This window comes from Phaethon aethereus (genome assembly GCF_964289735.1).
Source record: "Phaethon aethereus genome assembly, contig: HAP1_SCAFFOLD_764, whole genome shotgun sequence".
Classification (NCBI taxonomy): Eukaryota; Metazoa; Chordata; class Aves; order Phaethontiformes; family Phaethontidae; genus Phaethon; species Phaethon aethereus.
In genome coordinates this window covers 1-12111 of record NW_028114306.1, presented here as the reverse complement: position 1 = coordinate 12111, position 12111 = coordinate 1, and the positions used below count along the sequence as shown (strand labels likewise).

The window sequence follows — 12111 nt, the reverse complement described above, 5'->3', positions numbered from 1 at the left end:
GGCCGGTGGGCTGGACGGCGGCAGCGGCGGGCACCATGGTGGCAGCCAGGAGGAAGCCGAGGGAGAAGTTGAGGAGGGCGAGGCAGCCCAGCTGCACAGCCAGGTACAGCAGCGCCAGCAGCTTCAGTGTCATCCAGCCCCGGTCGCTGCCGCCGCCCGCCAGCACCCTGCGGGGACGACGCTCAGCCTGACGGCTGCGGCAGACGGCACCCCACGGGCCCCTCCCCAAACTGCCCAGCACCTGTGGGTGTTGTGGGGCAGAGCCATGCCGGCCACATAGATGGCAATGACGGTGAGCACCACGGCTTCCGACTCGGAGACGGGGAAGTGCTGGGTGGCCACGCGCTGCCCCAGCACCGGCAAGAAGTAGAGGGCGAGGCCAGCGGCGTGGCAGATGAGCAGCGGCGGCACCAGCGCCAGCAGCCCGGGCCGGGACTCCTGCAGAAAGCCGGGGGTGAGGATGGCGGGACCGGGGCGTCCTCGGGGAGGGGCAGAGGAGGGGAAGGGCCCTGACCTCCCCGGCCATGTGGTCGCCGTCCCAGAGCCGCTCGGTGCTGCCCGCCTCGCACTTGCTCAGCTTCATCCAGAGGTCCAGAGCGTGGGGGTGGTCAGGGAAAGGAGCGGAGCAGTTTGGCTGCCCCTCGCCCACCTCCCAGCCCCCCGCACCCCCCTGCCCTCTACCCAAAAGGATATCTTGAGGACAAGGACGAGGATGAGAAAGCCGAAGGCCGGCATGTAGACGCCGATGGAGACGAAGCGGGACAGGGAGGGCAGCAGGTAGAAGAAGTAGGATTGGTGCAGCCGCTCCAGCAGGTTGTTGAGCTTCCGAAACATCCCCTCCAGCGTCCTGCGGGCACCAGGCACGGCGAGCGGGGGAGGCTGTGCCCCTGGACCCCCTCGGCCACCCCCGCAGCCCCGCACTCACTTGCCCACGGTGGTCATGTCATACTTGAACTGTCGGAAGCTGTTGATGCCGCGGAGGGTGATGGCCTCAATGCGGTAGCGGAGGAAGAGGCCGTGGTCGCCCTGGGGCTGCCCCGACGCCTGGGCCAGCACCATCAGCAGCAGCGTCTGCAGGCTGTGGGCGTAGGCGGGCAGCGAGTCCCAGTCCGAGCGCTGCAGCTGCGGGGAGAGCCCGTGTCATGGAACCACACAACCACCGGATCACCAGGGCTGGAAAACTTCACCGAGTCCAACCATTAACCCGACGCTGCCAGGCCCACCACTAAACCGCGTCCCTGAGCGCCGCGTCCACGCGTCTCCCAAATCCCTCCGGGGTGGTGACTGCACCACTGCCCTGGGCAGCCTGTTCCCGTGCTGGACAACCCTTTCGGGGAAGACATTTTCCCCAATACCCAATCCAAACCGTCTCTGGCGCGACTTGAGGCGTTTCCTCTCGTCCTGTCGCTTGTTATTTGGGAGGAGAGACCGACCCCCACCTCGCTACACCCTCCTGTCGGGCAGCTGCGGAGCGATAAGGGCTCCCCTCAGCCCCCTCTTCTCCAGGCTGAACACCCCCAGCTCCCGCAGCCGCTCCTCTCAAGACTCGTGCTCTAGAACCTTCTCCAGCTTCGCTGCCCTTCTCTGGACTCGCCCCAGCACCGCAGTGTCTGTCTTGGGGCCCAGACCCGAACACGGAATTCGAGGTGCTGAGTGCCGGGGCACGGTCCCTGCCCTGCTCCTGCTGGCCGCAAGCCAGGATGCCCTTGCCCTTCCTGGCCACCCGTGGAACTCTGGTCCCATGGCAGAGAAGCTTCCCCCAGGGCAGGGCTGGGCCGTGCGTCCCAGGAGGCCGCTGCAGGCCGGGATGCGCCCGGCCAGGCTCACCTTGCCCTGGATGGTGCAGAGCAGCCCGTTCTTCTGGCAGAAGGCATGGAAGAGGTTGAGGAGGTCGAGGTTGGGCAGCTGCCCGTTCAGCCCCTCCACCGCCACGTCGAAGCTGGTGACCACGTCACTGCTCAGCTCCAGCGAGATGGCCGCCTGGATGGCCCCCGCCCGGCCCAGCGTCCCCGAGGACTGCACCTCTGCAGGCACCGTGCCGCGTCAGTGCCACCGCCGGCCCCCTGTGCAGCAGCACAGCCGGGGAACGGCTGCAGCCCCCCTCAGCCCCCACCTCACCGGAGATGTTGACGTCATGGTAGGCCTCCAGCCAGGCCTCCATGCCCAGCAGGTCGTGCTCATTCACCAGGAAGATGATGTCCTTCGCCCAGTAGATCTGGCCTGAAGGCAACATGGCGGCTGCGGCAGACCTGTCCCTGCCCCGGCAGAGCCTGGCACAGCCCCGGCAGAGCCTGGTCCCTGCCCCAGTAAAGCCAGCACAGCCCCGGCAGAGCTCGGTCCCTGCCCCGGCACAGCCCCGGTGCTCCCCTGGGTGAACCTGCCCGGGAGCAGGGACGGGGACGCTCAGCACCCCAGGGGACCCCCTGGGCATTGCCCCACTGCCCCAGAGCCCCCCGAGATGGCGCTGGGCTGCGGGAGGGGGCATCGAACCCCCATCCTGGGGACTCACCTCGGAAGTAGGAGGCGAGGGCCAGCATCAGCCCCACGGCCTGGTTGTTGTGGGGCCCCTCGCTGCAGGGCACGCTCAGCACCAGCGACTCGGTGCTGGCGGCGCGCGGCGCCCGCAGGATCCCATACACGTTTGTGCCCTTCACCATCTGCCAAGGGAAGGGCGGGGGAAGTTGGGGGGGCGGCCTCAGCCAGGACCCCCGCCCCAGGACGCGGGGGGGCCACCGGTCTGGGGCAGGGGGGCCGGTACGCACGTATCGCTCGCGGGCCTCGTCAGGGAAGGGCAGCGTGCGGGAGAAGGGCTGCCGGTGCGCCTCCAGCCCCAGGCTCCACATGGTCTTCTCCAGCCAGGCTGCTGGCATGCCCCTGGGGAGCAGCACAGGCAGGATGGAGCTTCCCCAAAATCCCTCCCCGGGGGGCACCTCTGCCCACACCACATCCCCCCCCAACACCCGCAGAACCCCACTCTCACCCTGCTTTCTTCTTGTGTCCGGCAAACTCACGGGCGTAGGAGAGGGCCCGCTCGCCAAAGAGGAACTGCTCCTCCACCATGGTGGAGCCCATGGCGTTCTCCGACATGTAGGTGCGGGGGGCGAGGGGCTGGAAGGCCAAGGCCAGGAACCAGCCCAGCCCCGCCACGTAGCTCAGGGCGCTGTGGGGCAGAGATGGGGCCTCAGGGAGGGGGATGCCCCCCGGCCACGGGTGCCAGGAGGGGCCCCAGCCCCCCGGCACTCACCAGAGCGGGGTGTTGAGGCGCTGGATGAGGCGGGAGAGCACCCGCCGGCAGTGGGGGTCCGACAGCAGCCCCATGGCTGGGGCTGGGGGGCGACGTGCCCGGGCTGCTGGGGGTGGGCGGGAGGACAGGGTCCCCACGGGCACTAGGGGGGGGCTGGCCCCACAGGCACCCCTCACCTGGGGCTGCCTACGGATCCACCCGGACCCCCATGCAGCCCCCGGGTCTGTCCCCAAACATCCTGTCCCTGCCCCCCTCCAGCCTCCGTCCTCGCACACCACACACCCCATGGCCCCCGTTCCTGTACCCCACACACCCCATGGCCCTTGGCCCTGCCCCACATGCCCCGTGGCCCCCATCCCCGCACCCCCACACACCCCATGGCCCCCGTTCCTGCACCCCACACACACCCCACGGCCCCGTACCGGCCCCACACGCCGCCGTCTCCACTCCACACACACCCCACAGTTCCACCCCAGCCCCACATACGCCTCACAGCCCCGTCCACTGACCCGCACAACCCCTACGGCCCCGGCCCCCCACAGCCCCGTTCCTGCCCCACGGATCCCCCCCACCTCTCGGTCCCGCCGCCCGGACAGGCCGCGCAATCGCCCGCGGAACGGGGCTAGGCCGACGGGTGGAGCCCAGAGACATCGATGGGCACCGCCCGCCCCCGCTCCGCGCATGCGCCCGCGGGCGGCGCCCCTGGGGCGGGGCGCGCAAGGGGGGGGTCCGTGGGGCTCGGGGTGCGTGTGCGAGGGGGATGGAAGGGGCTCTGAGAGGGGGCAGTGGGGGCGTGCATGGAGCTGTGTGACGGGAACGTGGGTGTATGAGGGGTCATGTGATAGGGTGGGTGTGCAAGGGGGGTGGTTTGGGTGTGCAGGGAGGTGGGTGTGCAAGGTGCCGCACCGGCTGGGAACCGCGGTGCTGGGGGGGCTGGCACCTGGAGGCAGGGACAGCCGGGACCCCCCGCCCTGGCACGGCCGCACCCCAGGGGAGACACGCAGCAGACACTGTACGGCACAGGCGCTTTATTGGCACGGGGTTCAGGCCGGTGCCGCACCGCAGCCCCGGCAGCGCTGGAGCGGCCGGCGCGGTCAATCCCCCAGCAGCGCGGTGACCTCCCGCAGCCGCTCCCGCACCACCCGGTCCAGCACGGCGTGGAGGGAGCGGCAGGCCTGCCCGGCCGCCTCCAGCACCGCTTCCAGCCGCTCCTGGTGCAGGCGGGCACTGAGCTGCAGCAGGGCGATCTGCCCCGATGCCGGCAGCAGCGCCAGCACGAGCTGCGGGCCCCCCGCCGCCTCCTCGGGGGAGCTGAGGTCGGCCAGGGGGGTGTCATCGGCCAGGCCAGCCGAGCTGGCACAGACGTAGTCCCGCATGGGGATGCCGGCGTCCATCACCGCCAGCGTGGCCGCGTTGACACAGGCGCAGTAGTTGCCGCCGTCGGCTTGCAGGATCTGGGGGAGCGGCGGGTTCGGTCAGGCGGGGGCCGTGCCGGGAACCACCCCCCCGGGGCTCTCTGCGCGCCCCCGGTCACCTGGACGTAGATGTCGATCTGGGAGCGGGGGTAGAGGCAGGTGAGGATGGCGGCCTCGAAGGTCTGCTTGAGGTGCAGGGCCAGCTCGCCTGCCTGCCGGTCGCCGTGGGGCCTGCGCCGGCGCTCGCCGGTGCTGAAGGTGGCCATGCTGTACTGGCAGTTCACCAGCGCCCGGTCGGGCAGCGCCTTGCTGCGGGAGCCCCGCATCTGCGGGGGGCGTACAGACGGGATAGGGGGGAGCGGCGCAACGGGGGGAGGGACCGGACCCCCGCGGCCCGGATGGACACCGCGGGGAGCTGGGGGTGGGGAGCGCGGAGGGACTCGGGGGGGACGGGGTGGAGCGGAGGGGATGGAGGGGGACCAGTGGGGCGGGGTGCCTGGGGAGCAGAGGGGCCCAGGAGGGTCGCAGGGCCCGGGGAGCAGAGGGGCCCAGGAGGGCCGCAGGGCTCGGGGGAGCAGAGGGGCCCAGGAGGGTCGCAGGGCCCGGGGAGCAGAGGGGCCCAGGAGGGCCGCAGGGCTCGGGGGAGCAGAGGGGCCCAGGAGGGTCGCAGGGCCCGGGGAGCAGAGGGGCCCAGGAGGGTCGCAGGGCTCGGGGAGCGGAGGGCCCGGGGAGCAGAGGGGCCCAGGAGGGTCGCAGGGCCCGGGGGAGCGGAGGGGCCCAGGAGGGTCGCAGGGCCCAGGGGAGCGGAGGGGCCCAGGAGGGTCGCAGGGCCCGGGGGAGCGGAGGGGCCCAGGAGGGTCGCAGGGCCCGGGGGAGCGGAGGGCCCGGGGAGCAGAGGGGCCCAGGAGGGTCGCAGGGCCCGGGGGAGCGGAGGGCCCGGGGAGCAGAGGGGCCCAGGAGGGTCGCAGGGCCCGGGGGAGCGGAGGGCCCGGGGAGCAGAGGGGCCCAGGAGGGGCGGAGGGCCCGGGGAGCAGAGGGGCCCAGGAGGGTCGCAGGGCCCGGGGTCCAGTGCTGCTCACCTCATGGGGGCCGTAGACCACGGCCAGCGCCTTGGTGTTGCCCTGCTCGATGTAGGCCGAGCCGTCGGCCTGCGCGAAGACGCCCATGCGGGCGCGGACCTTGCGGAGCTCGGCGGGGCGGCGCCCGTCCGCCCGGTACCCCTCGTCCGACAGCAGCTCCGGCGCCGCCATGCTTCCCGGCGTGCCCCGCGCGGGAGGACTACAACTCCCGGCATGCCGCTGCGCGGGCCGCTCCCCTCCCGGAGACCACGCCCTCTCGTCTGAAACCACGCCCCTCCCCGACGACGCCCCCCTCCGTGGCCACGCCCTCGCGGGGCCCGGTGCTCGGCGCTGCTCGGCCGGGAGCGGCGGGTACCGAGCCGTACCGAGCCGTGCCGTACCGAGCTGTAACCGAGCCATACCGAGCCGTGCCGTACCGAGCCGAGCCGAGCCGTGCCGAGCCCCGCCGAGCCTTATCGCGCCTCCGGTCCCGTCCGGTCCCGTCCCGTCCCGCCATGGCGGCGGGCCCCGGCGGGTTCCAGTTCGCCATCGATCGCGGCGGCACTTTCACCGACGTCTTCGCCCGCTGCCCCGGCGGCCGCGTCCGCGTCCTCAAGCTGCTCTCCGAGGACCCGGGCTACGGAGACGCCCCCACCGAGGGCATCCGCCGCGTCCTGGAGGAGGTGCGGCCGCCGGACCCCCCGGGACCCTCCTCCCAGGACCCTTCCCCCGGGACCTCCTCCTGCGACCCCCCGGGACCCTCCCCACTGCACCTCCCCAGGACCCTGAGACCCCTCCAGGGCCCCAGGCCACCCCCCACGCCGGTGCCCCTCCCGGGGCTGCGGCAGCCTGGTCCGGTCCAGACCCCCCGCCTGCCCTGTGCCGGGGGGGCTGCGGGCTGAGGGTCACGGTGGGGCTGAGGGTCGCGGTGCTGGCAGGAGAGTGGGGTGCCAGTGCCGCGGGATCAGCCCCTGGACGCCTCTGGCATCGAGTGGATCCGCATGGGCACCACGGTGGCCACCAACGCGCTGCTGGAGCGCCGGGGCGAGCGCCTGGCCCTGCTGGTCACCCGCGGCTTCCGCGACCTCCTCCACATCGGCAGCCAGGCCCGGCCCCACATCTTTGACCTGGTGAGGCCCGGCGCCACCGGCGTGGCGGCACCGCCGCGACACCCGTGCCGGCAGGGTTGGGGTGGCACGTCGCCCTGACCCACACCATCCGGGCTCTGGGTGCTGCATCCCCGTGTCCTGCACTCTCTGGTCTTGGGGCAGCCCCTCTGTGACCCACATCGCCTGGAACTGGGCTGGCATGTCCCCGTGACCAGCACCCTCCAGGCTCGGGGCAACGTGTCCCCGTGCGACCCACGCCATCCCAGCTCGGTGGGGCCCGGCGCGTCCTCTGCCCGGCGCGGATGTCCTTGGCGGCGGTGGGAAGTCCCCGGAACCCGGTGCCGCGTCCCGTGAGCGCCGCTGGGCCCCCGCCACGGCCCCGCGCCAGCCCCGGCCCCGTGCCAGCACCCGCGTGCCGCCCCGGCCGGCCGGGAGCCAGCGGCAGCTCCGTCCGTGCGGCGAGGCCACCGTGTCCCCGAGCGGGCGGCAGGGGCTGCCCCACAGCAGCGGGGCTGTCCCGCAGTGGCCCCGGGCGACGTCTCCGTCCCCCCGTGCAGGAGGTGGCGGTGCCCGAGGTGCTGTACGAGGAGGTGATCGAGGTGGACGAGCGGCTGATCCCGCACCAGCCCGGCTGCCGCCTGCCAGGGAAGGAGACCCTGCCGCTGCTCGAAGGTGGGGACCACGGCCATGGGGGGGGGGCGCGGCGGGGACATCACCCCCGTGACCCCCTGGGACCCCCGGCTGTCCCCAGGCTCCACGGGCGCGTCCCTGCTGGTGCAGCGGCCGCTGGAGCTGTTGGCGCTGCGGCGGGAGCTGGAGGGGGTGCTGGCCCGCGGCATCCGCAGCCTGGCCGTGCTGCTGCTGCACTCCTACGCGTGAGTCCCGGGGGGGCCCTGGGCTGAGGGGGGTGCAGCCGGACCCCCGCACCCGACGCCGTCCCCGCTCTCCCCGGCAGCTGGCCCGGCCACGAGGAGCAGGTCGGGGCGCTGGCGCGGGAGCTGGGCTTCCGGCACGTCTCCCTCTCCTCCGCGGTGGCGACCATGGTGCGGGCGGTGCCGCGGGGCTACACGGCCTGCGCCGACGCCTACCTCACCCCCTGCATCCACCGCTACCTGGAGAGCTTCCGCGCCGGCTTCGCCCACCAGCTGCGGGTGAGCGGGGCTGCCGGGACCCCCCACGGGCGCCCGCCCCACCGGGACCCCCCATGAGTGCCTGTCCCACCGGTACCGCCCGCAGGAGGTGCCGGTGCTGTTCATGCGCTCGGACGGGGGGCTGACGCCCATGCAGCACTTCAGCGGGGCCCGCGCCATCCTCTCGGGCCCGGCCGGCGGCGTGGTGGGCTACGCCATGACCACCTACCGCCGCGAGGACGGGCAGCCCGTCATCGGCTTCGACATGGGAGGTGAGCGGGGCCGGGGGGGCCGGAGCGGGGGTCCCACTGGGGTGGGTGCTGAGCCGCGCTCCCCAGGCACCTCGACGGACGTCAGCCGCTACGCCGGCGAGTACGAGCACGTCTTTGAGGCCAGCACCGCCGGCGTCAGCATCCAGGCGCCGCAGCTCGACATCAACACCGTGGCGGCTGGCGGCGGCTCCCGGCTCTTCTTCAGGTGGGTGAGGGTGCCCCGGGTGGGCGCTGTGGGCACCCATGGGTGCCCCCGGGCAGGGCACGGTGGGACGAGCGGGCTCGGTGGAGCCTAGGTCCGGCTCAGCTGCGGCATGGCAGCACGGGCATGGCTGGGACCCTCCTGCTCCCGCCGACGTCTCCCCTCCAGGTCCGGGCTCTTCGTGGTCGGCCCCGAGTCGGCAGGCGCCCACCCCGGCCCAGCCTGCTACCGCAAGGGTGAGTGGCTGCGGTGCCGGCGGGTGCCGTGCCGCGGTGCCGCGCTCACCATCCCCATCCTGGCACAGGGGGTCCGCTGACCGTCACCGACGCCAACCTCTGCCTGGGCCGCCTGCTCCCCGAGTACTTCCCTCGCATCTTCGGGCCGGGCGAGGACCAGCCGCTGTGCCGGGAGGCGGCGGCGCGGGCGTTCCAGGAGCTGGCCACCCGCATTGACGCCTTCCTGGCCGGCACCGGTGCCGGCACCCGCCAGCCCCTCTCGGTGGAGGAGGTGGCCATGGGTTTCGTGCGGGTGGCCAACGAGGCCATGTGCCGGCCCATCCGCGCCCTGACGCAGGTGGGGTGGCCACGGGGCAACGGGCCGCGGGTGCCCGGCGCCAGCGCCGGCGTCCCTCCCTCACCGTGTCCCCCCACGCCGGCAGGCGCGGGGCCACGACACTGCTCGCCACGTGCTGGCCTGCTTCGGGGGCGCGGGCGGGCAGCACGCCTGCGCCATCGCCCGCGCCCTGGGCATGAGCAGGGTCTTCATCCACAAGTAGGTGGATCGGGGCGGGGGGGGACGCTGCGGGGACCCCCCCTCTGCCGGTGCTGCCAGACTGGGGGGGCTGGTCCTGCCAGGGTGGGGGTGCCCGGGGGGTGCCCAGCCTCCCCCAGGCTGTGCCGGGATGTTCCCTGGGTAGGTGGGGTGGGGTTGGGGGGGGGCCCTGGTCCCCGCAAGACGGATTTGTTGGGTTTGGGGGTGCCCCCGTTCCCACGTGGGTGCTTTGGGTTTTGGGGGGGCCCCAGGCAGATGCATTTAGGGGTGCCCAGGTCCCCAGGTGGACACGCGGGGTTTGGGGGTGCCCTGGTCCCCAGGTGGCTTCATCGTGTTTGGGGGTGCCCGCGGGTGCAGGGTTGGGGGGTGTCCCCAGGTGCAGGGTTTGGGGGTGCCCCTGGGTGATGGGTTGGGGGGTGTCCCCGGGTGCAGGGTTTGGGGGTGCCCCTGGGTGATGGGTTGGGGGGTGTCCCCGGGCACTCAGTTTGGGGGTGCCCGCGGGGTCGGGGGGTTGCGGTGCCCGGGAGGCGGCGGCGGGCGCGGCGGTGGCAGCGGCGCGGGTGGGCATCGCGCAGGTACAGCGGGATCCTGTCGGCCTACGGGCTGGCGCTGGCGGACGTGGTGCACGAGGCGCAGGCGCCCTGCGCCCTCCGCTACGAGCCGGCCGCCTTCCCCCGGCTGGACGGGCGCATCGCCGCGCTGGAGCGGGAGTGCCGGGACGCGCTGCGGGCGCAGGGCTTCGCCGGGTGAGCGGCCGGGGGTCCCGGGGGGGCGGGCACACCGCGCCGCCGCTGACGCGGCTGCCCCGCAGGGAGCAGATCCGCACGGAGGCTTTCCTGCACCTGCGCTACGAGGGCACCGACTGCGCCCTGATGTGCTCGGCCAAGGGCCACCCGCCCACCGCGCAGTCCTGCCGCGCCGGAGACTTCCGCGCCGCCTTCACCAGCCGGTCCGTCCCGGTGCCGTCATCCCCATATTGGCACCATTATCCCCATCCCGGTGCCGTCATCCCCATCCCGGTGCCGTCATCCCCATCCCGGTGCCGTCATCACCATCCTGGCACCATGATTCCCGTCCCGGCGCTGCCATCTCCCGTCCCGGTGCCATCATCCCATCCTGGTGCTGTCATCCCCATCCTGGCACCATGATCCCCATCCTGGTGCTGTCATCCCCGTCCTGATGCCGTCATTGCCATCCTGGCACCATGATCCCCGTCCTGGTGCTGCCATCCCCCGTCCCGGTGCCATCATCCCCATCCCAGTGCCGCCATCCCCATCCTGGCACCATGATTCCTGTCCTGGTGCCGTCATCCCTGTCCCAATGCCGCCATCCCCATCCTGGCACCATGATACCCATCCCGGCGCTGCCATCTCCCATCCTGGCATCGCCATCCCCACCCTGGTGCCACCATCCCCATCCTGGTGCTGCCATCCCGGCACTGCCGTCCCCCATCTTGGTGCTGTGATCCCGGTCCTGGTGCTGCGATCCCCATCCCGGCACCGCAATCCCCCGCCCTGACCATGATCCCCGTCCCGGCACCACAATCCCCCATCCCAGCACCATGATCCCCACTCCGGTGCTGCACCACTGCACCATGCTGGGGGTGCCCGGGGGTCTCCTAGTCCCCCCTCACCGCGGCTCGTGCCGACTCCCGCCCCACAGGTACCTGGCGGAGTTTGGCTTCACCATCCCCGACCGCCCCGTGGTGGTGGACGACGTGCGGGTGCGCGGCACCGGCAGCAGCGGCATCAGCTGCGAGACCCCCGTGGCCCCCAGCGGGAAACCGGCCCGCGTGGAGACGGTGAGGGCGGGGGGCTCCCGGGGACCCCGGGGGTCCCGGGGGGGCAGGGGGTGACCCGGCGTGGGGCTGGGGCTGGGTGCCGCAGGTGACGCGGTGCTACTTCGAGGAGGGGTACCTGGAGACGCCGGTGTTCCTGCTGGAGGAGCTGGCCTGCGACCACGCCGTCCCCGGCCCCGCCATCATCATCGACAAGAACAGGTAGGGTCCCTGGGGGGGCCGCGGCGACCCCAAGGAGCTGGCGGGGACCCCAGGGTGGCGGCGGGGACCCCAGGGGGCTGGCAGGACCCCGGGGAGATGGTGGGACCCCAAGGAGCTGGTGGGGACCCTGGTGAGACGGCGGGGACCCCAGGGGGCTGGCGGGGCCCCCGGGGAGCCCCGCACCCCTCCAGCTCCCGGTGCCGCCGCCTGCCTCCCCCAGCACCGTCGTGGTGGAGCCGGGCTGCACCGCCAGCCTCACCCGCTTCGGCGACGTCTGCATCGCCGTGGGCTCGGGGCCCCCGCGCCCCGTCGGCCCCCAGCTCGATGCCGTCCAGCTCTCCATCTTCTCCCACCGCTTCATGAGCATCGCAGGTCGGGGGCGGCCGCCCGCCGGGCGGGGGGCCGGGGAACGGCCGCTGGGGATGGCGGGGGGCCCGGGAGCCCCCCGGGAGCCAGGACGAGGGGGTTGGTGCGGGGCGGGGACCACCTCCCGAGGGTCCGCCGCGTCCCCCCGCAGAGCAGATGGGCCGGATCCTGCAGCGGACGGCCATCTCCACCAACATCAAGGAGCGGCTGGACTTCTCCTGCGCGCTCTTCGGGCCGGACGGGGGGCTGGTGTCCAACGCCCCCCACATCCCCGTCCACCTGGGCGCCATGCAGGAGACCGTCCAGTTCCAGGTAGGAGGGACCCCCCCGGGACCCCCGGGACCCCCCGGGCGCCCGCTCAGCCCTTCCCGGTGCCGCCGCAGATCCGCAGCCTGGGCGAGGACCTGCGGGAGGGGGACGTCATCCTGAGCAACCACCCCTGCGCGGGGGGCAGCCACCTGCCCGACCTCACCGTCATCACGCCCGTGAGTGCGGGACCCCCGGGCACGCGGGGGGGCGGGGACGCCCCCTCCCAGGGGCGCCGG

General features: G+C 73.3%; 3 protein-coding genes across 3 annotated transcripts; 1 reads left to right on the top strand and 2 right to left on the bottom strand.

Annotated features, from left to right (window-relative positions):
* Window positions 1–7: 7 nt before the first annotated feature.
* On the bottom strand, window positions 8–3318 carry GPAA1 (glycosylphosphatidylinositol anchor attachment 1; the record flags this gene model as incomplete). Its single annotated transcript, XM_082015690.1, has 11 exons — window positions 8–167; window positions 242–438; window positions 515–634; window positions 682–847; window positions 926–1122; window positions 1828–2024; window positions 2119–2220; window positions 2510–2657; window positions 2763–2874; window positions 2981–3160; window positions 3245–3318. Coding segments are annotated over 11 exons (1653 nt in total), but the record flags the coding sequence as incomplete, so codon positions are not given.
* Window positions 3319–4338: 1020 nt separating this feature from the next.
* Window positions 4339–5948, bottom strand: EXOSC4 (exosome component 4; the record flags this gene model as incomplete). The annotated part of the gene is made up of 3 exons (XM_082015688.1): window positions 5739–5948; window positions 4779–4985; window positions 4339–4698 (listed from the first exon to the last, which is right to left on the bottom strand). Exons 1-3 carry the CDS (start codon window positions 5907–5909, stop codon window positions 4339–4341), a joined length of 738 nt encoding a protein of 245 aa, XP_081871814.1. The 5' UTR covers window positions 5910–5948.
* Window positions 5949–6232: 284 nt separating this feature from the next.
* OPLAH (5-oxoprolinase, ATP-hydrolysing) lies at window positions 6233–12051 on the top strand (the record flags this gene model as incomplete). Its single annotated transcript, XM_082015689.1, has 17 exons — window positions 6233–6400; window positions 6656–6847; window positions 7384–7498; window positions 7578–7701; window positions 7782–7977; window positions 8063–8228; window positions 8295–8433; window positions 8599–8666; window positions 8735–9003; window positions 9089–9201; window positions 9777–9947; window positions 10013–10150; window positions 10864–11002; window positions 11088–11200; window positions 11421–11572; window positions 11718–11878; window positions 11950–12051. Coding segments are annotated over 17 exons (2526 nt in total), but the record flags the coding sequence as incomplete, so codon positions are not given.
* Between the last annotated feature and the right edge of the window lie 60 nt (window positions 12052–12111).